Consider the following 27,009-nt stretch of genomic DNA (forward strand, 5'->3'; position numbering starts at 1 on the left):
AAGAGCAGACTAATCAGACCCATGTCCATCCTCTCGTAGACTCACAGTAAACAGTGATGGAAATAGACAGTAATAAGATAGGAACACTGTTAGTAACAAGGAGGGTTTCCGCCAAGGAGGAAAGGTTTCCGATCTGATGGGGTCGTCCGAGATTTCTAAAATGGTTTCCTCATTCCTGAGACAAAGTTAGCTCGACAACAAGAAATCAGATCCATTGTGAAACACACTGTCAATGTTGCAAACACTCCTGAGCAGGAGGTTCCAAAGGCCTTACCCATTTGAGAATCTAAAATTATCAGTGGGTGAGAGGTTGGGAGGGAGGGTCTCAACTAGATCCTGGTGGAATGTCAACTCCTGAAAAACCACCAGAAAACCTGTCAAAGAGCTAAATGTATGAGACCTGCTGCAGTGATGGTAACACCACCTTCAGTCTTAGTGGTGTCTCAGAAGGAGGTCAGGAAGGGGCATGTGTCCCTTTGGAGATAAGGGCTCAAATGTTTCAAGGTGAAACTTTCAAGGGGAGGAACTGATTGGGACTGGACAAAATTCAAGATGTTATAGTTTAGAACTCCTAACCACACAAGGTGAAGATTTTGAAGGGAGTCATGTTAAACATTGGTAAATGAGCTGTTTGCCTCTGTGAACAAATTCTCTAGCCAAATGGGTTTATAGGAATTTCTTAAAGCAAATGGTGAAGTCATTATTGGTTCACAGCCTTATTTTCCCAGAAAAGATTTCCCTGGAACAAATAATTTAGCCATGTGGCCTGATATTTAAGGATGAAGGAGGTCTCAGCTCTCATCCTTATGATATGTGATAAATGCCAATATTTTCTTTTTATCTTTTTGGTGTTGTTTAAAACCAACAACACTAAAAAACAGATGGCCACCTGGTACATGAAAAGATGGTCAGCATCACTAGTCATCAGGGAAATGCAAATCAAAACCACAATGAGATATCACCTCTGCCTGTTAGAATGGCTACTTTCAAAAAGAGATAACAAGTATTGGCCAGGATGTGAAGAAAAGGGAATCCCTGAGCACTGTTGGTAGGAATGTAAACTGATGCAGCCATAACGGAAAACAGTATGGAGTTTCCCCCCAAAATCTAAAAATAGTGCTATCTAATGTCCCAGCAATTCCTCTTCTGGGTATTTAGCCAAAGAAAATGAAATCACTACCTTGAAAAGATACCTGCACCCCCATGTTCATTTCTGCATTACTTACAATAGCCAAGACATGGAAACAACCTAAGTGTCCATTGATGGATAAACAGATTTAAAAAATGTGATTGATGTACACATAGTGGGATATTATTCAGCCATTAAAAAGGAAATCCTGTCATTTGTGACAACATGGATGGGCTTTGAGGGCATTATGCTAAGTGAAATAAGTCAGACTGAGAAAGACAGATACTGAATGATTTTAGTTATAGGTGGAATCTTAAAAAAAAAAAACAACTCATTGATATAAGAACAGATTTGTGGTTGCCAGACGCAGTGGGGTAGGGATGGGCAAAATGGGTGAAGGTGGTCAAAAGGTATAGACTTCTAACTGTATGATAAATAAGCCCTAGGGATGTAATGTACAGCATGGTGACTACAACTAAAAGTACTATATTATTGTGAATGAAAATTGTCACCTGCCATATTAGTAAACAAAGGATGTTGTAGACATCAAGCCGACATTCACTATAGCTGTCCTAAAGGAACTCAGGATGGAGATAAACAGGCTGCCTGCTGCCAAGTCACTGCAGCTGCCCCCAGTGGTGCACCCTGAGGGGACTCAGAACCAAAAAGAACAGAGTATTGGCCCTAGATAGTTAAGGTGCATATCAAAGGAATGATTTCAATGAGCCCACAATCTTACATCTTCCCACACACAGAAGATAGCTAAATTCATTAACTTGAAATGTATAGTTTTCTTTAACAGTAATCTTTTACTACCTGGTTTTTGTTGCAAAAACTCCTATATATCCTGGCAGCCCTCAGAGCTATCTGAGAGGCTGTTTTCCAGGCTTAAGTCCTCAGAAAGTATGCCAAATAAAACATAATTCTCAACTTTTAGGTTGTGTGTTTTTTCAGTCAACGTTGTACATTTGAAAGTTGCCAAAAGAATAAATCTTAAAAAGCTCTCATCACAAGAAAAGGAGTTATGTGGTAATAGATATTAACTAAACTTATTGCGGTAATCATTTCACAGTAAATGTACATCAAATCGTTATACTGTACACCTAAAACTAATACAATATTATATGTCAATTATATCTCAATTTTCTGAAAAGGAAAGCTAAATGATGGTACTGATAGGTTATTCAATATCATAAAGTTGTCAACTCTCCTCAAGACGATTTCTAAAGGCAGTGTAATTCCAAAGTCTCAACAGAGTTTGTCATAAAACTTGTCCAGCTGAGTCTAAAGGGGATATAGAAGGGTAAAGGGGCCAAGAATACTCAAGACAATTATAGTGTAGTTAATTAATTATAGTGTGAATTGGGCAGGAACAGACCTATAGATAGAAGGAACTGATGGGAGCACCGAAATGGACACTTGGTGGAGGTTGATATAGACAGTTTTACCCTAGCAGATCAGTGAGTAAGGATTAGCCATTTAGTAAAAGGTGCTGGAACAACTGGTCATCCATATGGAAAAAAAGAGAATTTGCATAAATTCCTAGTGGTTAAAGATTTAAAATTTTTATATTGTGTTTAGCATAAAATTTTGGAGAATATCTTTATAACCTCAGAAGAGAGAGGAATTTTTTAAACAAGATCCAAAAAGCACTAACTACAAAGGAAATTATTGACAACTTTGACTAAATTAAAATTAATCATTTCTGTTCACCAGCTTTTGCTAATAAAAGCAAAAAGGTAAGATATAAACTAAGAGATAATACAACAAATATTATGAATTAAAGATTCATTTTTTATGTTCTTTAAATGTTTTAAAGAACTTTCACATTTAAAGAACTCTAACAAATCATTCAGAAAAAGCCAAAAAAATCCAAGAGTAAAATAGCAAAAGACATGGGCAGGCACATTACTCTAGATGAACCATGATGAGATAGTATTTTACAACTACTGGACTGGCAAAAATCAAGAAGTCTCACACCGCCAAGTAAGGATGTGGAGCAAAATTCAGTTCTAATGCTAGACTGTTGAGAGGCCAATTATTGTAACTACTTTGGAGAGCCATTTTGTTTTCCTGATAAAGTGGACTATGTTCACAACCCATGACCCAGCAATCCTATGCCTGAGTGTATACCCAAACGAGACTACAGAATTCTCCACATTATGGATTGGTTGGTCATGAAATTATTTTGTGGGTCAACATCTTTTTAAAAAATGAAATAGAGTAGCACAGAAAATGCCAAGATGTATCACGAAAAGTCAAGATAAATAGATGTTTGTGTGTACTGGGCCACAAGATAAAATAGGTTTCTTACAGAGAATATTAGCAGGGAAAAGTTGAAAGTCACTACCCAGAAGAAACCCCTGTACAAGTATGTATTTTTCATAATAGAAATAAGAGGGGAAAGAAAAAGCAACAATCCAAGTGTCTATCAATGGTAGAATGCATGAACAAACAACGGATTTTACAATGGATTCCCAAGTAGCAGTGAAAATGACTAACCGATGGCTACATACCTCAACACTGATGCATCTTAGAATTAGTAGTGGTGAATACACAAACCAATTCTCAGAGGGAAATTCACAGCACAAGTCTATTTTTGTAAAATTGACAAATGGGCAAAATCGAATAAGTTGCTTAGGAATATGTATGTGGTAAAACTATAAAGGAAAGCAGGAGAATAATTTAAAAGAACGAATTAAAAAAAAAAGATGAATTCCCAGTAGTGCTGAGGACACTCGGGACATCAAAGGATCTGCTACTGTTCTGTTTCCTAGGTAGCAAGGTGGGCTCATGGGGCTTGTTTTATGACCATGTCTCATAACCTCCACACATGGTTCTTTTATATTTTTGTATCAAACATCTTGTCATTTTAAAAGGAGAAAGTGACCTCTAGAGTTGCAATAAGGAGAATGGCCAGGGGTGGGGGTGTTGCAGAGTGGAAGTGGGGAGGAGGAGTGGATGGGAGCTGCCGCAGTTGTCCACTGGGAGATGATGGCGGCAGTGGATAACGTGAAGACGGGTTTGAGAGGTGTCTTGAACATAGTATAGACTTGCTGATGGATTACACGTAAGAGATGAGGCGGAAGGAAAATCGATAAAGACTGGCCAATGGAATAGAGTCCAGAAACAGAACTTTGCAGACACTGAAACTTGATGTATGACAGTGCTGTCCAAGTTGATCAGCAGGGAGGAAAAAGGCTATTCAGTAAATGGTGCTGGAACAACTGATCGTCCATAAGGAAATGAAGAGAAATTCGCTGTATCCCTGACCAGGCTAAAGACTTCCGTGTAAGAGGCAAAACTCGAGGACGTTTAAGAAGAAAAAGTGAATGAATTTAAGTTACATTTGGCAAGGAAAAATTGCAAAGAGTCAAGAACATTTTGTTGAATATTGACAGCTCTGTATCTTAATTAGGGGAGAGTTTATATAACTGTGTATGTTTGTCAGTCAATTGTACATACATTTTATTGTATGTAAATGATACCTCAATAAATTGTCTAAAAAGGAAAAAAAAGTTACATTTTGAAGAATGGACATGAGAAGAGGGGAGAAAGGACATGAATAACTCCTAAAATTTTAGCTTAAATAACTGGATGAATAATAAAAATATTTATAACAGCTAATATTTACATAACACTTACTATCTACAGAGTGGGCACCTTTCTAAGCATTTTATATACTTTATCCCATTCAATCCTAGCACCACTACTGAAAGAGAGCTTCTCTTACCGTTTCCATTTATAGGGAAGCCCAGGAAGATCGGGTGACTTACCTAGGATCGCACAGCCGGTAAGGGATGCGGTGTTGATCAGCTGCAGACACTGTCCATGGAAGAGTGTGAAACAACTGGAGTGTGGAGCTCGACCTGCCGAGGACTCCGCTAAAGTGCTGTGTGGAGGAGGCAGACTTCTCAGAGTCTTTCCACTACTGCAGCAGGTCTCCTGGGATTCCCGGTCCCCACCTCCGCTCACCTCCCCAGGGTGCTGTGCATGCCAATGAGAGGCAGTGAAAAGCCAGAGTGTTATGTAAAAAAGTTCCTGAAAGCTGCAAGCCCAGGCTGCCCCCTCTCCAAGTGACTGACCGCTCCTGGGATGCTCAGACTTAGCTTCATTCGTTTTGCTGCTGTTGTTATTAAGAAAGTTATCAAAGATGTATTATGTGACATCAGTGTGCATTTTTTATTGTGGTAATATGACATATATAACACAAATTTCACTATTTGCGCCATTTTTAAGTGTACAATTCAGTGGCATTAGGTACATTCATGTTATTGGCAACCATCAAGCTTTATTCACACTTAACACACATCTTGCTCTGTTCCAGGCACTGTTCTAGGCACTGAAGGGTGTAAAACAGACCTTCACCTTGATGCAGTCCACATTCCAGTTGGAGAGACAGACGATAAACATGGGAAAAATAAATACATATGATTGTATCAGATATTGACAGGGGACAGGAAGAAAACAGGACGGGGCAGTAATCACACATTTACTATGTTCCAGCAGTGATTTGAGGGCCTAGCAAGGAGTACTTCATTGTCTTCCCACTCCAGTCCTTTGAGGGACAGCACCTGTCCCCGTTTTATGGGGGAAAAAGTGAAGCATGGAGAGCTTCAGATTCCACAGTGAATAAGTAGGGAGGAATGGGGACCAGGGGGTGACGGTGAAAGAACTGCTCCCACTGGAGTGATCCAAGGCCTCTTTGAGGAGGGAGCATAGAGCTGAATTCTAACACACAAAAGAGTTCCAAGGAGAGAGAACAGCAAGTGCAAAGGTCCTGAGGCATGCATGACTCTTTCAAGGAACAGCAAGGATCCCATGGGACTGGAGCCAAATAAGCTGATGAAGGGAGGGGAAGTAAGGGAGTAGGGGACGGAATTGGGGGAGGGAGGGGTCTTTGAGGAGCAGTCATCGAAGTACGCAGGGTCACCAGATGTCCTGGTTTAACCCTGGACAAGTTGTTCACCTCAACTAGGTCAGATATTATTCAGATTTTATTCCAAATGCAAAGGAAAGCAATGAGGAGGCTTTACACAAGGGAAGCACAGGACCCCTCTGTTGTATATATTTTGGAAGTAAGGTGGCAGAACTTGATCTATGGGATAAGGGAGGTCAGAGGAATCAAAAATGACCCCTAGGTTCTTAGCTGAGCATCGGGTGGATGCTGGGTCATTCACCACAGGGGTGAAGATGGGTAAACAGCAGGTTTGGGGGTGAATCGATTTAAGTGCACATCCTCTGAGTGGTTCCCTGCCCCCCCGGACTGAGACAGCGTGGGAGGGAGTCTCCGAAGCAAGAATTCCCAATTGTCCCTTCTCTCATGATCGATTGATCGCTCTTAAGCCTACTTTACAAAAGAAAGGCCCATCCCCTACCACCCTGAATCACAATGGGGCCTGGTCCTGGCGCAGAAAAGACAGGTGCTGGCAGCAGGAACAATTGGGACATCTTATTTGAAATAGGACACCTCTGAAGCCTCCTTGAACCAAGGCACGTTAAATCCATCCTACGCTGTTGACTTTCTCGTCTTGTGCAGATTTCTGTTAATGGTGAAGCACTGTTTGGATACCAGCAATTTGGCTTCTGTTGATTTTCTGAGGAATTTGCAATGAAGAAGGAAGGAATGGTTCTGACAAAAATGAAGCGTGATTTCGCTGATTGTTTTGACAATTAAGGACTGGTTTTGCCAATTACAGTAAATGGTGAAGTATCTATAAATTAAATGAGCTCAATCAGCTTCTTCCAGCTTTTTGATGAAAATATATTTAAAGCATAAGATAAAAGCTTTTTTATCTTTAAAAAAATTAGCAAAGATGTGTTTAAATTACCAACATTACGATTTTCTTCATTGTTTCTGAGTGTATTGGGCTAAACAAGTTGTCTGTAAGTGAAGGAGAACCAGGACAAATTAGTTTTCATTTGATAAGTTTTGGGAAAGCCTTTTTGATATATTTTCCAGGAACTGAGGAGGTGAGAGGATTTAAGGACCAAGTAAGAAATCCTTTTGCAAAAGAGGAATTTTCTGTAGTATTAAGGAGAACCTAACCTAGTGAGAGAGCAAGAAAAAGACTTTTTGATGATAGGTTATCATATGATTTAAAATTTTTTTAATTGTGATAAATATATGTGATTATGATCCTAACCATTTAAAAATTTTTATTTTATTTATCATTTGGGGGGAAGAGAGTGGTAATTAGGTATTTATTTATATGGCGGTATTGGGGATTGACCCCAGGCCCTCTTTCGTGCTAAAACACATGCTTTACCACTGAGCTACACCCTGCCCCCTCATGCTAACTATTTTCAAGGACACAGTTCAGTGATATTAATCACATTCACATTGCTGTGCTTCCATTACCACCACCCATCTCTAGAACTCCCTTTTCAAAAATCTTATTTGTTTGGGGACTTTTTTTTGGGGGGGGGTTGGTAATTAGGTCTATTTTATTTGTTTGTTTTAACGGAGGTACTGGGGAATGAACCCAGGATCTCGTGCATGCTAAGCACACACTCTACCACTGAACTACACCCTCCCCCCTCCAGAACTCTTTTCATCTTGTAAAACTGAAACTCTATGCATTAAACACTAACTCTCCAGCCAACTCCCCCTTACTGGGAGGGACTGCGTGGCTCTGACAATAACCACTCTGACAACCACACTTCTACTTTGTCTCCATGATTTTGACTCCTCTGGGTACCTCTGTAAGTGAAATCATACAGTGTTTGTCTTTTAGCGACTGGCTTCTTTCACGTAGCATAATGTCCTCAAGGTTCATCCATATTATAGCATGTGTCAGGATTTCCTTTTTTTTTAAGGCTGAGTAACATCCCATGCATATATAAACACTGTATTTTGCTACTCCTTTCTTCCATCGTGGACACCTAGGAGGCTTCTACCTTTTGGCTATTGTGAATAATAATGCCATGGGGCAGGGATGTACAAACATCTCTTTGAGACCCTGCTTTCAATACTTTTCAGTATCTATCCAAAAGTGGGATTGCTGGATCCTATGGTAGTTCTATTTTTAATTTTTTGAGGACTGCCATACTGTTTTCCACAGCAGCGGCACCATTTGTATTCCCACTATTATCAAGTGCACAAGTGTTCCAGTTTCTCCACATCCTCAACATCGCTTATTTATTTTAATAGTAACCACCCAAATGCTGAGCTGTTACAACATGATTTTGGCAGATGACTCAAAAGGACTTTAAAGAATGGAATAACATTGCTTTTATAAAATTCCTTCCATGACCTTCTTCTTGATGTGAAAAAAGAGTTTTCAGTGCTTACGTGTATTAATAATGAAAAATAAGAATAGAACTGCTATTGCTTCATCCATTTTGGAAAACAGTATGGAGGTTTAATTTAAAAAATTAAAATAGAACTACCAAATGATCTAGCAACCCCACTTATATATATCCAAAGGAAATGAAATCAGTATATCAAACAGCTCTCTGCACCTCCAACTCTGCAGCATATTCACAATAGCCAAGAAATGGAAACAACCTTCCTGTCTATTGATGGATGAAAGGGTAAACAAAATGTGAGCGATACACACACTTACACACACACACACACACACACACACACACAGACACACACAAGAATATTATTCAGCCATAAAAAGGAGGGAAATCCTGCCATTTGGGACAACATAGATGAACCTTGAGGATATTATACTGAGTGAAGTAAGCCAGACACAGAAAGAGACATACTGTATGATCTCATTTATACGCAGAATCTAAAAAAATTGAACTTACTGAAGCAGAGAGTAGAATGGTGGTTGGCAGGGACTGAGGGATGGGGGAAATGGGGTGATGTTGGTGAAAGTGTATAAACTTTTAGTTATAAGATACGTAAGTTCTGGAAATCTAATGTGCAGCATGGTGACTATAGTTAGTAACTCTATATTGTATACTTGAAATTTCTGAGACAGTATAGATCTTAAGTGTTCTCATCACACACAAATGTGCTAATTAGCTTGACTATGGTAATGATTTCACAATGTATAAGTATATCAAGTTATCACACTGTATACTTTAAATATATACAATTTTTATTTGTCAGTTATGCCTCCATAAAGCTGAAAAAACCCAGGAATTGCAATTGGATATTGTCATTCTAGCATTAGGTAATGTTCATGATCTAATGTTTAGAAAACTATACTTATCTCATTAAGAAATACATGTCCATTCAATAAAAAAAATATATGTAAGAAATCCATTTCTGATCAAACTTTATTCTATTTGTTATTATGTCTTAGTATCTGTAATATATTTATATTGCTTTGATCGACTGTTTACACATGATAATCTATTATGTAACACAATCCAGAATCCTTTTTTTAATAGAGCCCCTTGGACACAAGACACTTAAATTTAACATTTAATTCAGACACATAACTTTATGACAGAGAAGTATGGTAGGATAATCAATTTTTTAAACTTTCAAGCATAAAAATATGTTAGGAAACAACTCCATGGTCAAAGGGAAAGGAAATAGTCCAGAGAGAAAAGGAACAGTGTAAAAATTTTTGCTTTAAGAGCTATATAGAGCTAGATATAGATATAGATATACCAATATACATATACATACATATATATATATTCTCCTTCCAATGGAGAATTATCTATTCAAATCCTTTGTCCATTTTTAAATTAGGTTAATTATCTTTTTATTGCTGGGTTGTAAGAGTTTTTAATATATTCTGGATACAAGTTCCTTATCAGATATATGATTTGCAAATATTCTCTCCCATTCTATAGGTTGCCTTTCTTTTCACTTTCTCAGTGGTGTCCTTTGAAACACAAAGTTTCTAATTTTGATGAAGTCCAATTTATCCATTTTCCTTTTGTCACTTGTGCTTTTGTTATTGTATCTAAGATAGGTTTTGCCTAACTCAAGGTCACAAAGATTTACTCAGAAGTTTTCTTCAAAGAGAGTTATAGTTTTGGTCTTACATGATCCACTGGGAGTTAATTTTTGTGTATGGTGTAAGGAATAGGTACAATTTCATTCTTTTGCATATAGATATTCAGTTGTTTCAGCACCATTTGTTCAGAAGACTATTCTTTCCATGTTGAATTGTCTTGGCATCCTTATCAAAAATCAATTGACTCTAAATGCAGGCTTTACTTCTGAATTCCCAATTCTATTCCACTGTCTATCATAGGCCAGTATCACACTGTCTTTGTAGTAAGTTTTGAAATGTGGAAGTGTGAGTTCTCCAAATTTATTTCTTTTTCCAAAATTGTTTTGGCTATTTCGGTTCCTTGCATTTCCACATGAAATTTAGGATCAATTTGTCAATTTCTGCAAAGAAGCCAGTTGAGATTTTAATAGGTATTGCATTGACTCTGTAGATCATTTGGGGTAATATTGCTATCTTAACAATAGTGTCTTCTAATCCATGAATATGGGATGCCTTTTCAATTTTTTAGGTCTTTATTAATTTCTTCCAATAATATTTTATAGTTTTCACAGTACAAGTTTTGCCCTTATTTTGTTGAATGTATTCTTAAATATGTTATTATTTTTGATGCTACTGTAAGTATAATTATTTCATTAATTTCACTTTTGGATTGTTCATTGCTAGTGCAGAGAAACGGAATTGATTTTTGTATATTGATCTTATACCCCTCAACCTTGCTAAACCCATTTGTTATAATAGTTTACAGGTGAATTCCTTTGGATTGTCTATATATAAGATCATGTCTTCTACTTCTACTTCTTCCATTCCAATCTGGATTCCTTTGATCTCATTTTATTGCCTACTTGCCTGAGAGAACCTCCATTACAATGTTGGACAGAGTAGTAAGCATGGACATCTGTGTCTACTTCTTGATCTTAGGTGGAAAACACTCACCATTAAGTATGAAGTTAGCTGTGGGTTTTGTAAATGTTCTTTATCAACACTGAGGAAATTTCCTTTTATTGTTAGTTTGTTGTGTGTTTTGATCGTGGAAAGACATTGGATTTTGTCAAATGCTTCTTCTGCAACTATTGAGATGATCATGTAGGGTTTCCCACACTTTTAAAATTGAGATATAGTTTACATACCATAAAATTCACTTTTAAAGTGTACGACTCAGTGGTTTTTAGAATATTTTCAAAGTTATGCAATCATCACTATCTAATTCCAGAAAACTTTCATCACCCTACAAAGAAATCTCATATTCCCCATTTTTCCTTTCCCTAAACCCTTGGCAACTACTATCTACTTCCTATCTCTATGGATGTGCATTTTGTAGCATTTGTCAGCACTTTATTTCTTTTTATTTGAATAATATTCCACTATATAGAAATACCACATTTTCTTTATCCATTCATTAGTTGATGGGCATTTGGGTTGTTTCAACTCTGGCTATTACAAATAATGCTACCATGCACATTTATGTACCAGGTTTTTCATGAACATATGTTTTCAATTCTCTTGGGTATATTTCAATTCTCTTAGGAGTAGAATTGCTGATTCATATAGTAACTATATGCTTAACTTTTAGAGGAACTGCCAAACTGTTTTCCAAAGTGGCTGTACCATTTTACATTCCTACTAACAATGCATGAATGCTCTAGTTTCTCTACATCCTCATCAAATCATGTGGGTCTTTTTTTTCCCTTTATTCTATTAATATGATTAACTAACTAAGTTTCTAATGTCCAACCGACTTTGCATTTGTGGGGTAAATCACACTTCAACTGTATAATCCTTTTTCTGCATTGCTGGATTTGACCTGATAATTTTTAAAGGTTTTGTGTCCATACTCATAAGAGATATTCGTGTATTTTTAAAGGGATGATGGTGGTTGTCAAATTGCCATGGTATTTAGATTCCGTTGAATACCTTTAAAAGATTGATATAAAAGTTTATTTCCAAACATCAATATCACAATATACCAGAAATTACATCTTTTACAAGGATTTAAGCCCATGTTGAAAATTTCAGGTGTAATTTAAAAAAAACCTGTGAGGAGGCATATAGTTCCTCAAAATTGTCTTAGAAGGTATTGCCATGGAAATGTTATGGAGTTTCCTGTTGTTCCATGTTGAGGGGCCATTGGAAGGTTCTGAAGGCAAGACTACTGTGATTCAGTGTTTTACAAACCACTGTTTGGGACATGGGTGGGAGAGAGCAGGAGACTAGTTAGAGGTCCTTGCTGTAAATCCAGGCTATATGGCGGCTTGGGTCAGAGTGGGAGCTGTGGAGGTGGTGAGAAGTGATTAAATTTTAAATAGATGTGATGATAGAGCCAACAGGATTGCTACCTGATCTGAGGTGCCATGTGAAAGAGAGGGAATCAATGGTAATTCCAGATATAGGGTTTGGAGCTGATCAACTCATCTACTTACTTATAAAGCCAACTCTGAAATGCATTTGAAACACGCTTTGGCTCACAGAACTGTTGTGGGATTTGGGGGGAAGGGTATAGCTCAAATGGTAGAGCGTATGCCCAGCACCCAAGAGGTCAAGGGTTCATTCCCCAGTAACTCCTCCAAGAGGAAATCAATGAAGAAACCTAATTACTGCCCCCTCATAGCCAACAACGTATGCTTTAATTTGTTGTGGGGTTGAAAGGAGGTATAATGTCCCTGAACTATAAAAGGTGTAGCGCCAGACCTCCAGTAAAACATAACAAATTTTGTCTATTGTATTGGGTATCCCTCTTTGAAGCAGCTCTTCATCTTATCACTGATGTTTTAAGAGTCTTTAGCGTTTTCTCTTTTCTTTTTATAACTCTATCCTCAAAGAAGGCAGGAGTGATTCGTAGAGACCTTTGCATTCTCAGGTCATATCTTAGTGCCTGCAGCATGCATTCCTTAAATATTTGTCCACTATCTGCTTGACAAATCTCATTGACATGATGTTTCTACAAGTGTATATCCTTTGGTCTCCCCATTACCTCAGGTTCTAAACTTTTTAACTTGACTCTGCAGCCCTATTTCCCTCTCTTCCTCCCTTGCTGTCACCCAAGCCCATATGACCCATCCATGTAGATGTCAATGACAGGTTAATACTGTGCACCTTTCAAAGGCATGTTCAACATTTTTTTTAAAGCACAGATAAAAATGAAATCTAGAGACGGAGAACCCCAGGAGGTAGTCCTTAGGCTTCCCTCTGTTGTCCCAAGCTCTTGCTAGAAACTTGCACATCCCATCAGGCACACAGAAACCCTGCAGTTAACAGAATTGTCTCCTCTGGAGGCAAGTTAGCAAAGCTCTCACTTATCACAGTGCTTTGCAATGTCCTACTCATCAGCTGTCTCCTTCCTCACCTCTCCAGGATCTAGCCCCTAAGAGCCTGTCATGTAACAGATGTTCACTAGCCATTCCCTAAGTACTGCTGGGTGGTGATGAATCACACTTGATGGAGAAATGGAACACTGAGCAAGAAGTCAAGGGATAGTTTGACTTAGGGCTTAAATTCCGTTATCCAGGCTATGACAATAATCACAGGATCTGAGCAAACTCATTCTTACTTGTCTCATTGTAAACTGAGCCTATTAGTACCTACATTGGTGGCTTTCAAAATTTCAAGCTGGTTTTTTTTTTTTTTTTTTGGAACCCTCAGTTAAGTTTATGCTTTACATTACGATCAGAACGCAGCACGCATGCCACACATATGCAGCCAAAAATCATGAACACTTAGTTTAACTTCTAGTGATGCTAATATTTTTCATTTTACTTTAGTTCATATTAAAAAACTAACAGGCATGGCTCATTAAATGGATTTGATGGCCCTCTCAGGGATGTTGACCCACAGTTTAAAGAAGTATTGCCTTGGAGGGCTAAATGAGACAACTCATATAAAGGGTTTGGCCCAGAGGATGGCTTGCTACTTGGAACCTTCTTAGGGCTCATATTTGCATGGCTAGTTGCTTCTTGGGGTTCTCAACTCAAATGCCCAGGACCATGTAGCTCTTTCTGAGCACTAGTTCCTGTTACCCCTCCTTTATCTCACTGTGTCCTATTACACTGTCGCTTCCTTCATAGGACCATGTTTATCACCTGCGGTAACCCTAATAAATACAGTGACTGACATGTCATGCAATAAATAGGTTTTTTTTTTTTTTTGGAAGGGGAGGTAATTAGATTTTATTCTTAATGGAGGTATTGAGATTGAACCCAGGACCTCGTGCATGCTAGGCATGCACTCTACCACTGAGCTATGCCCCCTGCCCATTGAATAGTTCTTGAATGAATGTATGAGCACAAGGAAATGAGCAAGAAAGCATTTTAATCAAATATAAATGCAGTCAATGCCTCGCAGATTTTTTTAAGTTATAGAATTTGTTTGTTTTATCATTTATGAAAATTGGGTGATGTGAGAAAAAAATGATCAAGGGAGAAATGTGTACTTAAGGGGTTAGGTATCTAGGAAAGAAACACTATAAGAAATGCCATTATTTGGATTCTAATTAGTTCTTTACATACCTTATTTCCCTGAGTTCTAAAGGGAGGGCCAGCTAGTTGAATTCTGTGTCTCTTTTAGTGACCAGAACACTCCCTAGAAGGTAGTGGGCGCTCAATAACTAAGTATTGAAAGAACCAAGCAGGAAACTAGGGACACACTACTGAAAGAACTTGCTCAGGCAGGCTGCAGTTCCTCCCCAAGACAGGAGGCGGCGCCAGTGTTACGCCAGCTCGGCCTCCGGCAGTTCTTGGTCCCTCTGGCTGACCGTACAACGCTAGGCCCCGAGGCCCGTGCAGGAGCTAGCCAATGGAAAATCATCTTAGTTGTGGGGTGTGGCACCAGTGTCCAATGAGCCTAGAGGGTCTAGGCAAAGGGCGGTGCGACCAGGAGGGGCAGAGGGGAGCGGTTAGAGGTGGGAGTTGGCAATGAGTACCGGGCGGGGGCCGCAGAGCTGAGATGCGGACGGGGCCGCGGCAGTGACCGGAGCTGCCGCCCGACATGAACTCGCTGGAGCAGGCGGAAGGTAGGGTCCTGGGCCGCCTAGGCCCGTCCCGGGCTCCTCCCGGAAGCCGGTTGGGCTCCGGAGGGGCCGGGGTCGTGGAAAGCCAGTCCCAGAGGGAGGAGGCCGGCTGCGAATGATGGACTGACGGGGTCGGGAGCTGAGGAGCGCAGGGGCCCGGCCCAGGAGCCTGTGGGCGGCCGGACCGGCCGGGCACGCGTGGCCTCCACCGGCACTGGGGGGCGCTGCGTCTGCTCCCCGCCTTCCCCCAGCTTACACCCGGGTGCTCCTCGCCCGGGCTAGTTTTATTTTTCACTCGTTAGCAAATATTTGCGCTTCGTGCCTTGTAGGATGCTAATTCACTTTGTATTTTTTTGATAACCTCACGAGTTGTATCCGTAATTCCTGCCGTGATTTCTGGTAACTGCCAGGTTAAGGGAGTGCCTCTTGATTTCTTTTTTAAAAAAGTTTAAAAAAGGCGACTGTGGAAATGATACCCCCACCTTGCTCGTTCAGAGGGAGCACCTTGGACGCCCCTGTCTTGTGGAACACGGCGTCGGCGCTCTGATAGTGCCATGAAGATCACCTGTAGCCTGTCTGGAGGGAGGAAAGCGGAGCGTCTTACCAAATCACCCGTTAGCTATGTCAGAAGTCCAGCATGACCGGACAGAAAGCGTAGCTGTTACTTAAATATAAGGGCTGAAAGTCGGAATCGGATAATTGCATTCAAATAGACTTCGAAGACTGATGTTAGGTAGTACGTTGTTATGTCTAATAGGAAGTTCTTGATTCCAACAGAGTTAACACTCGACCTGATTTTGATTCTTTTATTTGCAACCCCCAAATTTCTAGGTTTTGGCGCCGAGTAAGGCTGCTTCTGATTTTCCACATACCATTTTACGCAGCTTCTAAAAGTGAACCAGCCAATTTCCTTACATGTGAAATTGGAATTAAAGAAACTTAATGTTTTTTGTCAAATGTTGAAGTTGTCATAGTAAACGAAATAAACAGTGCAGTGATAATGTAAGTTGGTATGTAAGACCTGAAGCAGAGTATCTAAAATTTCATCTTAATCGACTCAAACTAGTAGGAGTAGCTAATTAGAAAACTGAATTTTTTTTTTTTTTTTTTTTTTTTTTTTTTTTTGCTTAGATCTCAAGGCTTTCGAGAGGAGACTTACTGAATATATTCATTGTTTGCAACCTGCCACTGGACGTTGGAGAAGTAAGTGCCTGAATGTTTTTTAAGGGAAAATAAACTGACAATTGATACTTTTATTCCTGCCTAGCAATAGTTTATTTTGTGTAAAACTTTAGATTAACAAGTACTCTAGTAAACAGTAAGATTTCTTTTGTTTTGACAGTTTTTAAATTTATTTAATGTTGTAAATAATGCATTATAAAGAAATTTTAAGAAAGAAAACTGACTCCCCCCAAAAAAGCAGTCTGTTTTATGTGGTTGAATTTTTATTTTTCTATTAAATACATAAACTTTTTAAAATTAAACAAATTTACAGATCTGATAACCAGCACACATAATAAAAGCTTCAGTTGCCTGTTTAGCAGTTTTACAATTTGCCTACAAACTATTGAAATAAACTTTAAGGAAAATCGTGTTCAGTGAATACTACAAAATATGATTTGAAAGAATTGTGTGCTTACTGCCCCATGGAAATGTATGAGAAATGCAGACAAGCATGCAGGTGATGACATCAGCAAGCAAAATACTTTGCTAACTTACGTTGGGACAGTCTTAATTTCTTGGATGTTTATTGTTGAAATTTAATTTCTGCCAAGAAGAGAGTACAGCAGCACACATTGAAGAGATACTGTATTTTGAAGTATAATTCAGTTTGTGGGACCACAAGAGCATTATTGAAGTGAGGGGTCTTTTTCTGTGTCAAGATTTTCTGTATGATTTAACTAAATCTATTTGTGAAGTTTTAATCATATGTTAGAGAAATTCTGATTGGTTGGAATTCACAAGTAATGATTTTTCTTAGGTTCTCCAGGTTACCTAGGAATAACCCTCAAAACCTTGTTTCACTGTTACTTGAGAGTCTTTTAAAAGCATATATATATAATGCTGCTCTGTCTTATAGATGTAATAAACATACTTTTCCTCTGATTCACAGTCTCAGTGCTTACATATGAATGACATCAGCTTGTTTAATGTACCAAAGTACGCTTATGACGTCCTTCTACTGGGTTTGCTTTTGCTTCATTTAAAAAAAAAAACAAAAACTGTGTTTTAGTATATTTCTTACTGGAAATGGAGAATTATAAGAAATTGAGTTTAATCTATTTTGAGCTGAGAACACAATTTTGAAATTTTGACTTTATTATTAAATACCTAAAATGAGGCTTTTTTATGATTTGCCTCTTTTAAAAGTACATCACCGGGAGTTCTAGATAATTAAGAGCAATATTTCTGTTACTCTTTGAAGCTTGATCTCAACATTTAAAAAATGTATGCATCCCAACTGAAAGACAGTAACTTCCTTGGTCTCCAGATTATTAGCTAGGTCTTGGTGCTCTTTTATTATTTTTTTAGTAATACCTTTTGTTCTTGAGTTTTACTTATGATCTATTTAGAGTTTCTAAAATAATTCTAGCTTAGAGGGGAGAAAGAGACTTTTTCTAAGTCCTACTATCAGTCATTTCTAACCCAACCTTCCTTAGGTCCCTTAAAGAAAATCTGATACTGATGGGGTATCCCACACTTTCTAACACTGACCTTTGTTTAATTCAACAACAGGCAGTTGTCTGCATGGCAAAATCCTTTAGTCGGAATTCTCGGTGCATTTATAAAGAAGTATTTGTTTGGTTTGATTACATTAAAAATGAGGTTTTGTTGGTCGTTTGTGTTTTTTTAATTAACAAGATCTGCAAAATCAGCATAAAGCACATTGAAAGTTACATAATAAAGTCTTACATTAGTTTTACCATCTTGGTTCTTACTGCTTTTAATTTTATTAATCTTCAGAAATTCTGACTCCAGTAATTGGGGAACAGTATCCTCCTCAGTTACTAAAGCTCACATTGTTCTAGAGAATTCCTCAAGGTCATATGGCAGTTCTCCTAATTCCTGAGTCCAGTACATTTTCCGTTTAACAGAGTGCTGCATCCTTTGGCTGTCATTTATTAGGAACTGATAGTAGTATCATATTAATAGCTTATTTCCTTACTAATTTCGTGTTTATCTTTCATCAGTGCTTCTTATAGTGGTATCTGTCTGTACAGCTACTGGTGCCTGGAACTGGTTAATAGATCCCGAGACGCAAAAGGTAGAAGTTTTGATTTAAAATCTTTAACAGATTAAATGGATAATGGATATAACAGTTCTTTGTTCATTGTAAAATATTACTCAAATGCTACCTGTTACTGCTAGGAGTTATATTAATCATGCTATTAAAACTGTGCCTTATATTAATTTGCTTAAAAGCTTTGGCTGGCTGTTGTGGATTAAGTATCTTTGCAGAGAAAAAGGCCTAAGAAATACTTTTCCAGTTATGTTACTTCTCATCATTTCTGAACTTGTGTGCTGTTTTTACATACTCATTTTTACATGTTTCAGTGTAAACATTGTCTTTATTCAGTTTTGTTCATTTAGTGTCATTGCTGAGACAACTTTGCAGGAAACATATAAGATAAAATAGCAAATATAAATGTAATAAACAGCCAAGACTAGGAAAAAACAGAGTAGGAGGTCAAAACCAGGAAGGAAACCAAATCACTGGTATCATAGGCCATGTAGGCCAGCAGAATTGCCAGGATTAAGTTGTAAATTAGTCTCTGAAGTCACAGCCAGTTCCGTGGTCTTCATTGTGAGGAGAACACATGTTAAGTTCCTTAAGCTAGCAAAGCTTTTCCTTCTCAGCATTTATCTCTAAAAAAAATTCCTGCCTGAAGTTCAATGTAGGAAACACTGAGAGGTCTCCCATTGGACACTGTCCAAGAATATCCTTGTACCAAAAGCAATAATAGATTTCATAATGTTATTTCTTGAAACATCCGTTGATGAAAGCTGATAGCATGTTTCTCAAATTCTACCTCTTTCTACCAACTTGTGCCTTCATTTCATACTTGGGCTTTTTTATTAGAGAAGCAGTCATTCTTCAATTTTTCAGTGAAGTTTTCCCCCCCAGTTCAGCCTTTAAGTAACAATGAGGTACTTTTCACAAATCTTAGCCCCACTTGCACTTTTAAACTGTAATTAGATATACTAATTCCAGTAGCTTTATTTACAGCCTTTAAAGTTATACAGAAGAAAAAATCTAATAATAAGGCTCTTGTTGGCAGTCTAAATGGCAATTCAGACAGCCAGAGGGTTATGTAGCATGTAGTCTCCCTGACTTTATCCACTGAGGTGGAGATATAAAAGGATCAGAAGCCGGGGACGTTGGTGATGGGATTTCATGTTAATAGAGGGATTTTTATGACGAATAGGAAACTCTCCTGTGTGTTCATTTATAAAAATCTGATCTTAAGGCTGTGCTTGGTACTCATCTTTAGGGGAAGAGTGAAGGAGGCTGACAAGAAGATTGAAAAAGGTGTATCTTGGGATATGAATCTGACTTCTGATTGGAAGAAATATAAGCTGATTTCAGCTAGTTGAGATCTTAATAAAATACAGAATTAAATGTAATTTGAAATAGGCCCAAAACTCTGTAGTTAATATAATTTTCTAAATTAGGTGCGAATGTAACTATTAGCCTAAGGGTTGGCTCTTTATATTTCAGTATTTAATAACCACAAACCTGACAAGAGTTTTAAATAGCAATTGTGTCCGTAAGAGGAGTTACAAACTCAAAAGCCAGTGGCTAGCTAGAAGAACGCAAGGAGAGAAGGAGTACGGCAAGCAATGCCTGAACTAAAGGAGGGGACTGTTACTTGGATGCGGTTGATTGTTGCCATGGAGGGAAGAAGGCTGATACTGACTGATCTTTTTAAAATTGAAACGTAAAATACTATATGTGCTAACACTGTGCAGGCCTGTGGGAATTAAACTGCCCTCAAAGGTTTTAAGAAGACATTACTCTGGAATATTAACCTTCAGGATCTCATCTTTCTGGGAGCTTCTTCCCTCCTGATGTTTTCAGCCTGTCATTTTTTCATTTAACAAATTTATTTAACCAGTACCATGCTAGGCCATCTGCCTGGTGATATTCGTAAGTTTTGTTCTCTCCCTCTTTTTTTTTTTTTTTTAATTGAAGTGTAGTCGATTTACAGTGTTGTGTTAATTTCTGGTATACAGCATAGTGATTCAGTCATATGTATATATATGTGTGTGTATTTGTGTGTGTGTATATATATATGCTTTTTCTTTATAGGTTATTACAAGACATTGAATTTAGTTTCCTCTGCAATACAGTTTTTTTATTGTTGTTTATCTATGTTATATATAGTAGTTAATATCTGCAAATCCTGAGTATAAGTTCAGTTCTCTGTTTTGAAACATGTACACATATCTTAGTATGAGAGTGGAATGCAGATGCCCTTAGCTTGCTCCCATTTAGTTACTGGTCCATTTGATTTCTTTTTCCAGACTCTAAATATTTGTCTTCTCAGTCCACATTCCTGTTCCCCAGTAGTCTGGCTTCAGTGCCTAGTCTTCTTCCAATTCTGGATCTTTGTCCCTCTACTTGTTCTTATAATTGTGTATGGTCCTGTTTTCTGCTATCATCTGGTTATGTCCAGATGTGAAATTAGCCCTGTATTTCACATGAATGCTAGGTCTTTATGGATAGTTACTAATCATTTTCCCCGATTGAATGTTCCGTGGCCATCTAAATCTTGGTAGCTTCTAAGCCAAACTCACGTTTTGCCTCTTGAGAGAGAAAGAGTGATACTGGGCGCAGTCCTATAAGGATATGTAGGAGTTATCCAGGTGGAGAGGAGAAAAAGAAAATGGTAGTGTAAGTGTGCAAGTGTGGCAGGAGATGAGACTGAGACCAGGTTGTGAACGGCAGAGTTTGCACAACTCGGCTTTTTAACGGGGAAAGTAACTAGGTCATGTCTGATGTGTTTTCATTGAGATCAGAGGCCTCATCTTCATTCATTCAACAATATTTACTGAGCCACCTGTATTTGCCAAATAGTATTTCGGGTGTTGGGAGAATAGTGATGCATAGGACAGTGTCCCTGTTCTCACTGAACTTGTAGTCTTGTGCTTCTTAAATTACTTCTCACTAGGAAGGGTTCAGTAAGTATTTTTGGTAGGGTGGTTTTTGAATTATAGAAGTGAATTTGTAATGGTTCAAGTATTTGGAATGAATGGAAGGACTATTGCTACGTTGAAAATATAAGACATTATTTTAATTTTTATACCATAGCAATATGAAGAATTGGGATTATTGGAGGTCTTCAGATTCCCATATTTTAGATGATTAAATGGTACATACAGTTATGCACAAGTGGGGAGGTAGGAGTCAATTATTGTTCTAAGATTTTTAACATTTTTATATTTCGAACTCTTCTTTTACAGGTGTCCTTCTTCACTTCATTATGGAATCATCCGTTTTTCACCATCAGTTGTATCACTCTAATAGGCTTGTTCTTTGCTGGAATACACAAAAGAGTAGTTGCACCGTCAATGTATCCTTTCCCAGGAATTGAGTTTTATTCTCTGGACTAAATTAAAGCACCTTCTCGATCTCTAGGTGTTGGTAAAAGCTCACTCCTGAAATACAAATTTTCCTTTGACCACATTTATCCAGTATAGCTGCTCGATGTCGAACTGTATTAGCAGAGTACAATATGTCTTGTGATGATGTAAGTATTTTCACTAGAGAACTATAGACACGTGTGAAATGACTGAAGTGTTTTGGCTTAAGTAAAACAAATGTTTTATTAACATTAAATTGTCTTCATGGAATTAATAGGGGGAATATTCATTACAGCATTGATTCTAAGACACATTTTTTTAATATTTAACTATGAAATTGAGATGAATCTAATAGTCAATGACATCTTACAATTAAATTGGTAGAGTTGACAGTAATCTTTCTTAATGACATAAAATCATGATGCATCTTCTAATTGAAGCCATCTTAGATTCAGTGAAATACAGTGGTCATTATTGGCTAAAAATGGCTCAGTATTGGTTTTGTAAGCTACTATTATTTCATGGTATTCTGTATTTAGGATCTTAAATAGAGTCATAGATTAATTGATGGAGTATGGACATATAAACCTAGTGTGTTTTTAAAAGTTGATCACGTATCAGTATGAGAAGAATATCTCACAAGTTTCATTTATTTATAAAAGCCTTTTTATCTTCAACTTAAAAAACTGTTAAGTGATACCTACTCAGTATAGAAAATTAGACTAAAAAGCCAAAAAAAGTATTAAGGCAGGAAGACAACTGAATCAATGAAAGTGAATAAAAATGAAACATTTTGATTTTTTTTTATAAGTTAGAGGATAAAGATAGTCTTTCAAGTCAAAAGGGAAGAAATAGGCTATTTGCAGTGTTGAGACAATTGACTGTTTATTTGGAAAAAAATGAATTTAGATCTTTACCTCATATCCATTAAAAAAACTAAATTCCAGGAAATTTCTTAAACAGATTCAAAAAGATACACACATCCTTAGGTGGAGGGTATGGCTAAGTGGTTCAATTCCCAGTACCTCTGTTTAAAAAAATAAACAAACAAGTAAACCTAAAATTATCTCCCCCCATTAAAAAAAAATTGAAAAAGAGACAAAAAAACAAAAACCTATCCAACCATAAAAGCGTTAGAAGAAAATATGGGAGAATATGTTCGTAACCTTGGGATAGGAAAATGTCTTCTTGAGACACAAAACAGAAATGCCATAATGGAAGAAGTTAGATACATTTAATTGCACCAACAGTTAAAGGTTTTGTACAGCAGAAGGCAGAAATTGAGCAATAACTAGAGGAAAGTATTTGTAAGGTATGTAATAGATAGAGGATAGTATCCAGAATATTTGAAGACCTATTAAAAATCAGTAATACAAAAACAAATAAAACATTTTAAAAATGAGAAAAGATAAGTTGTATCACAGAAGGGGACATACAGATGGCCTGTAAACATATAAAGACTGGACAGCCTCATTTGTAATCAGGGAAATGCAAAGTAAAACTCAACTCATTTATGTTACCTGTCAGGTGGGTAGAAATTAAATAACGTTATAACTCCAGTATTGTGGTGAAATGATGCAGCCATACACTGATTGTTTGGAATACACGTTGATGCAGCCATTTTGAAGGGCAGTTTTCATCATGCTTTTAAAATATAATCTGTGCATGCCTCATGACCTAGCGCCATTCTGCTGCTGTCCACCTACCCTAGTTGTGGGCACCATCACAAGTGCACACAAGGAAGCAAGCAAGTACAAGGTGGTTCATCGTAACATGCTTAGCACTAGTGAGCAAATGGAAACAGTTTCTGTTCCTCAACAGGGGAGTCGTGAAATAGGCTATGGTAAAGCCGCATCATAGGAAACCAGAAGTAAATCTATAAATGTGGACATGGATCTCCAAGACATAATGTTAGGAGCAAAGAGTAAATTATGAAGCAGTATGCTCAGTCTGGTACCTTTTTTAAGGTTTGATTATGAAAATTTCCAAACATAAAGTAAAGAGAGGAGTTAAACTCCCATGTATCATTGTCCAGTGTCAACAGTAAATCAACTCATGGCCGCCATTACTTCACGTGTCCCCCTGCCCACCTTCCCCTCATTATTTAGAAACAAATCCCAAGTGATGTATTTTACCCTCAAGCAGCACTTCAGCACCAGATTTTTATTATTCATATATGTGAATGTAAATCCACGGAAAACAGTCTGGAAGAGTTCATGCTAAAACTGGTTTCTTTTACGAGGGCTAGAATTGGAGGTAGAGGGAAAGGATGACTTTAGCCTATCTGTATTGTTTGAACTTTTTATAGTGAGATTACATTAATTTCTTACTCATGTAATTTAAAGTAGATTAAAACTATGGTATTTTTATACAGTGGAATGCTGTATATTTTATATTGTAATAACTGAAAAGGTACAGATGACTGAAACACAGTAACATGAATGAATTTCAGAAACACATTGACTCAGGAATCTATATTCAATACCTTGTAATGGCCTATAATGATAAAGAATGTAAAAAGAAATATATATATATGTATAAAAGGATCACTATGCTGTACACCAGAAATTAGCACATTGTAGATCGACTATATTTCAGGTTTAAAAAAAAAATTGAATGAAAGAGGTAGATGCAAAATCACACACTGTGATTGCATTTATTTAAAGATCAGAAACAGGCAAAATTAATTTGTGGTCAGCAGTTATGTTATATAGGGAGTTGGGATACCATTGACCTTGGAAAGGATCATGGAGGAACTTTGGTGGTAATGTTTTGTAGCTTGATCTGGGTGGTGGCTATGAGGGAATATACATTTGTCAAAACTCACAAAATTGTGCTTAAAATTTGAGCATTTCATTGTAGATGAATTATACCTTAATAAAACTAAGAAAAATTAAAGTTCTACCAAGTTATCAAGGAATTACTGAAAATTAAGTGAAAGTAGGAATTGAGAGGTAACCAGAATCCTGACAACACTTTTAAGGATAATAATAAAATTTGTTAATTAAAACCACCTAGAATTTTACCAACCAAAGATAATCATGTTTTATATTTTGTTGTGTATTCTCATTTATTTTTTATAAAAGAAAGATGTTAATTGATTTTTCAAACCTGCTTTGTTGACCCAATGTTAGCCACCATATTTTGGGCATTAACCATGTTCAGAGTCCCAATCCTATTTTTTTATCTACATGATAAAAAATGTAAGGTCTTCCATTTTGTTTAGTTACATACTGTCCCATTTTATGGACGCATATATATATATTGTGCATTTTTTCGCTACGGCTTAACCTCCATGAAGACAAGAGACTATCTAGTTGATTACTGGATCCCTGGAATCTCACACAAGGCCTGGCACATAATAGGCACTCAATAAATGTTGAATGAAAGAATTAATAGCACATACATGTATATCTTTACACTTGTATCTAGTTTCTTCAGATAAATTCCTAGAAGTGGAATTGTTTGGATCATATGGTACGTGCTTTTTTAGGGGGAGAGGAGATAAATATGACAGTTGGTCCTACAGAAGAGTTGTATCCACTTATACTGAACACCAGTGTTGTATGAGTGTCTTTCTCCAACCATTGGTTTACATTTTTAACTTAAGGAAATTAAAATTTTAATGTAAAAAAAGGTAAATTTTTGTTTAAATACATAGTTTTATTTGTGTTTTATAGGCTTCATTTGGTAAGGAGCAAAAATAAGTCTATACAAGTTGGGATTTTATTTTATCCAGTGGATTGATTGGCAGGTTTTCAGGTAACCAGTGGACAAGGCATTCATCAGATAAAGATTGTTTTTGTTTTAAAGTACTAAAGATTTTGGAAGTTCCACACAAAGAACACTTTGAAAACATAACTATTAATTGCTTAATCTTGACTAAACAGAGAAGTATTCTAATGCTCTTTGAGTGCGCTTTAAGGTTTCTAGATAAATGGTGGTGTTTTTAATAGAATTGTGTATTTTAAAACTTTTTTTTTTTTTCTATTTTTACAGACAGGAAAACTAATTTTGAAACCTAGACCTCATGTTCAATGACAATCTGCACTCATTGTTATGGGACTTAAAACAAGCTTTCTTCAAATAAGTGATACAGCAAAAAGCCATAAAGGATTCCTTTTAAGTTGGATATGTGAAGATCATTGCAACAACTGACAAGAAGTGTGCAATATTTACCCAGATCATCTTCGTGGTGATGACTCATGTTATCAGTGCTTTGGTACCTTTGATTACATGTGTTTCAGTATTAGTGTCACTTTAGTACTTCAGATCCTGCAAAGATTTTTGCAGATGAAGTATGTATGTATGTTACTAAGTTAAACTTAGAAACAGAACCTCATCCAGTTTTTATAATGTATTTTTGCAAACTACTGTAAATAGCAAATCAATGCCAATGTTAAAGAGGAAATGTCGTGTGGACTTTGTTCTCCTGCACCAGTATTTCAGGAACATCTGCTTGCCATCTCCACAGCTCTTCAGAGCCAGCTGTTACGTATAGCTGTGCCTTTCACTCTTAACACGCCTCTCTCCTAATCATAATGCAGGAAAAGTACCCGATTGAGCTTAGACTGGGGAAAACTCATCTCCATTGTGTTGTAAGAAATTATAGATGTTTTGAAAAACAATTTTTGTTAAGCCAGATAGTGAATTTCAGCCACTCTTGTTATATTTTCCAGTTCATTGTTTTCATTTAATGCTAAATATACTTTATATTTTTTTAAATGATTTTAAGAACACTCCAGAGGCTTCTGAATAGACAAGTTTAGTTATAAATTATGTATTGTCTGGGAATTTGATAGTCATTGTTTTAGATAATTGGATTTTATGCTGTGGTAGACATGCTGTTACACTAGTATTGTGCAGGTGTAATTGATCATCCCACTCCATCACAAGGATAACTTGGGAGCGGTGCCACAAACTAGTCTACAATTCTCACTGTTTAGAGAGTGTTAATGACATACTGTGTATGCATATTAGCCACATGTACAATAATGGCCCTTAAAAGTAAACTATTGGGATTGCTGTAAATATTTTAAGAACTGGAGGTGCCTTTTACCTGTTTATTAGTAGATTTTGAAAGGTTTAAATTATTTCATGAGCAATCTTTTAAATTTCATTTAATGTAAAGCTGAAAATTGAAAGACAGGACAAAAACTTTTTAACAAGGCTACCATTTAACTTAAATGTGTTCATCTTGGCTTTCACGTGTATAAAATTTTATTCTTTGAACTGCAGCAATAAAACCCTCTGCTCCTACGAAGTCTTTAGAGGGTATTCTATATATTCTGCATTGTTTTATTTTCTGTAAATTTTGTAGGTAAATATGTGCATAGAAATAAATACTTTATATATACTTA

General features: G+C 37.1%; 1 protein-coding gene across 1 annotated transcript; it reads left to right on the top strand.

Annotated features, from left to right (window-relative positions):
* Window positions 1–14,911: 14,911 nt before the first annotated feature.
* Window positions 14,912–27,009, top strand: CNEP1R1 (CTD nuclear envelope phosphatase 1 regulatory subunit 1). Its single transcript, XM_006183531.2, has 6 exons — window positions 14,912–15,067; window positions 16,196–16,267; window positions 18,256–18,329; window positions 21,530–21,639; window positions 21,762–21,816; window positions 25,649–27,009. Exons 1-6 carry the CDS (start codon window positions 15,043–15,045, stop codon window positions 25,688–25,690), a joined length of 378 nt encoding a protein of 125 aa, XP_006183593.1. The 5' UTR covers window positions 14,912–15,042; the 3' UTR covers window positions 25,691–27,009.

This window comes from Camelus ferus, chromosome 9 (assembly GCF_009834535.1).
Source record: "Camelus ferus isolate YT-003-E chromosome 9, BCGSAC_Cfer_1.0, whole genome shotgun sequence".
Classification (NCBI taxonomy): domain Eukaryota; kingdom Metazoa; phylum Chordata; class Mammalia; order Artiodactyla; family Camelidae; genus Camelus; species Camelus ferus.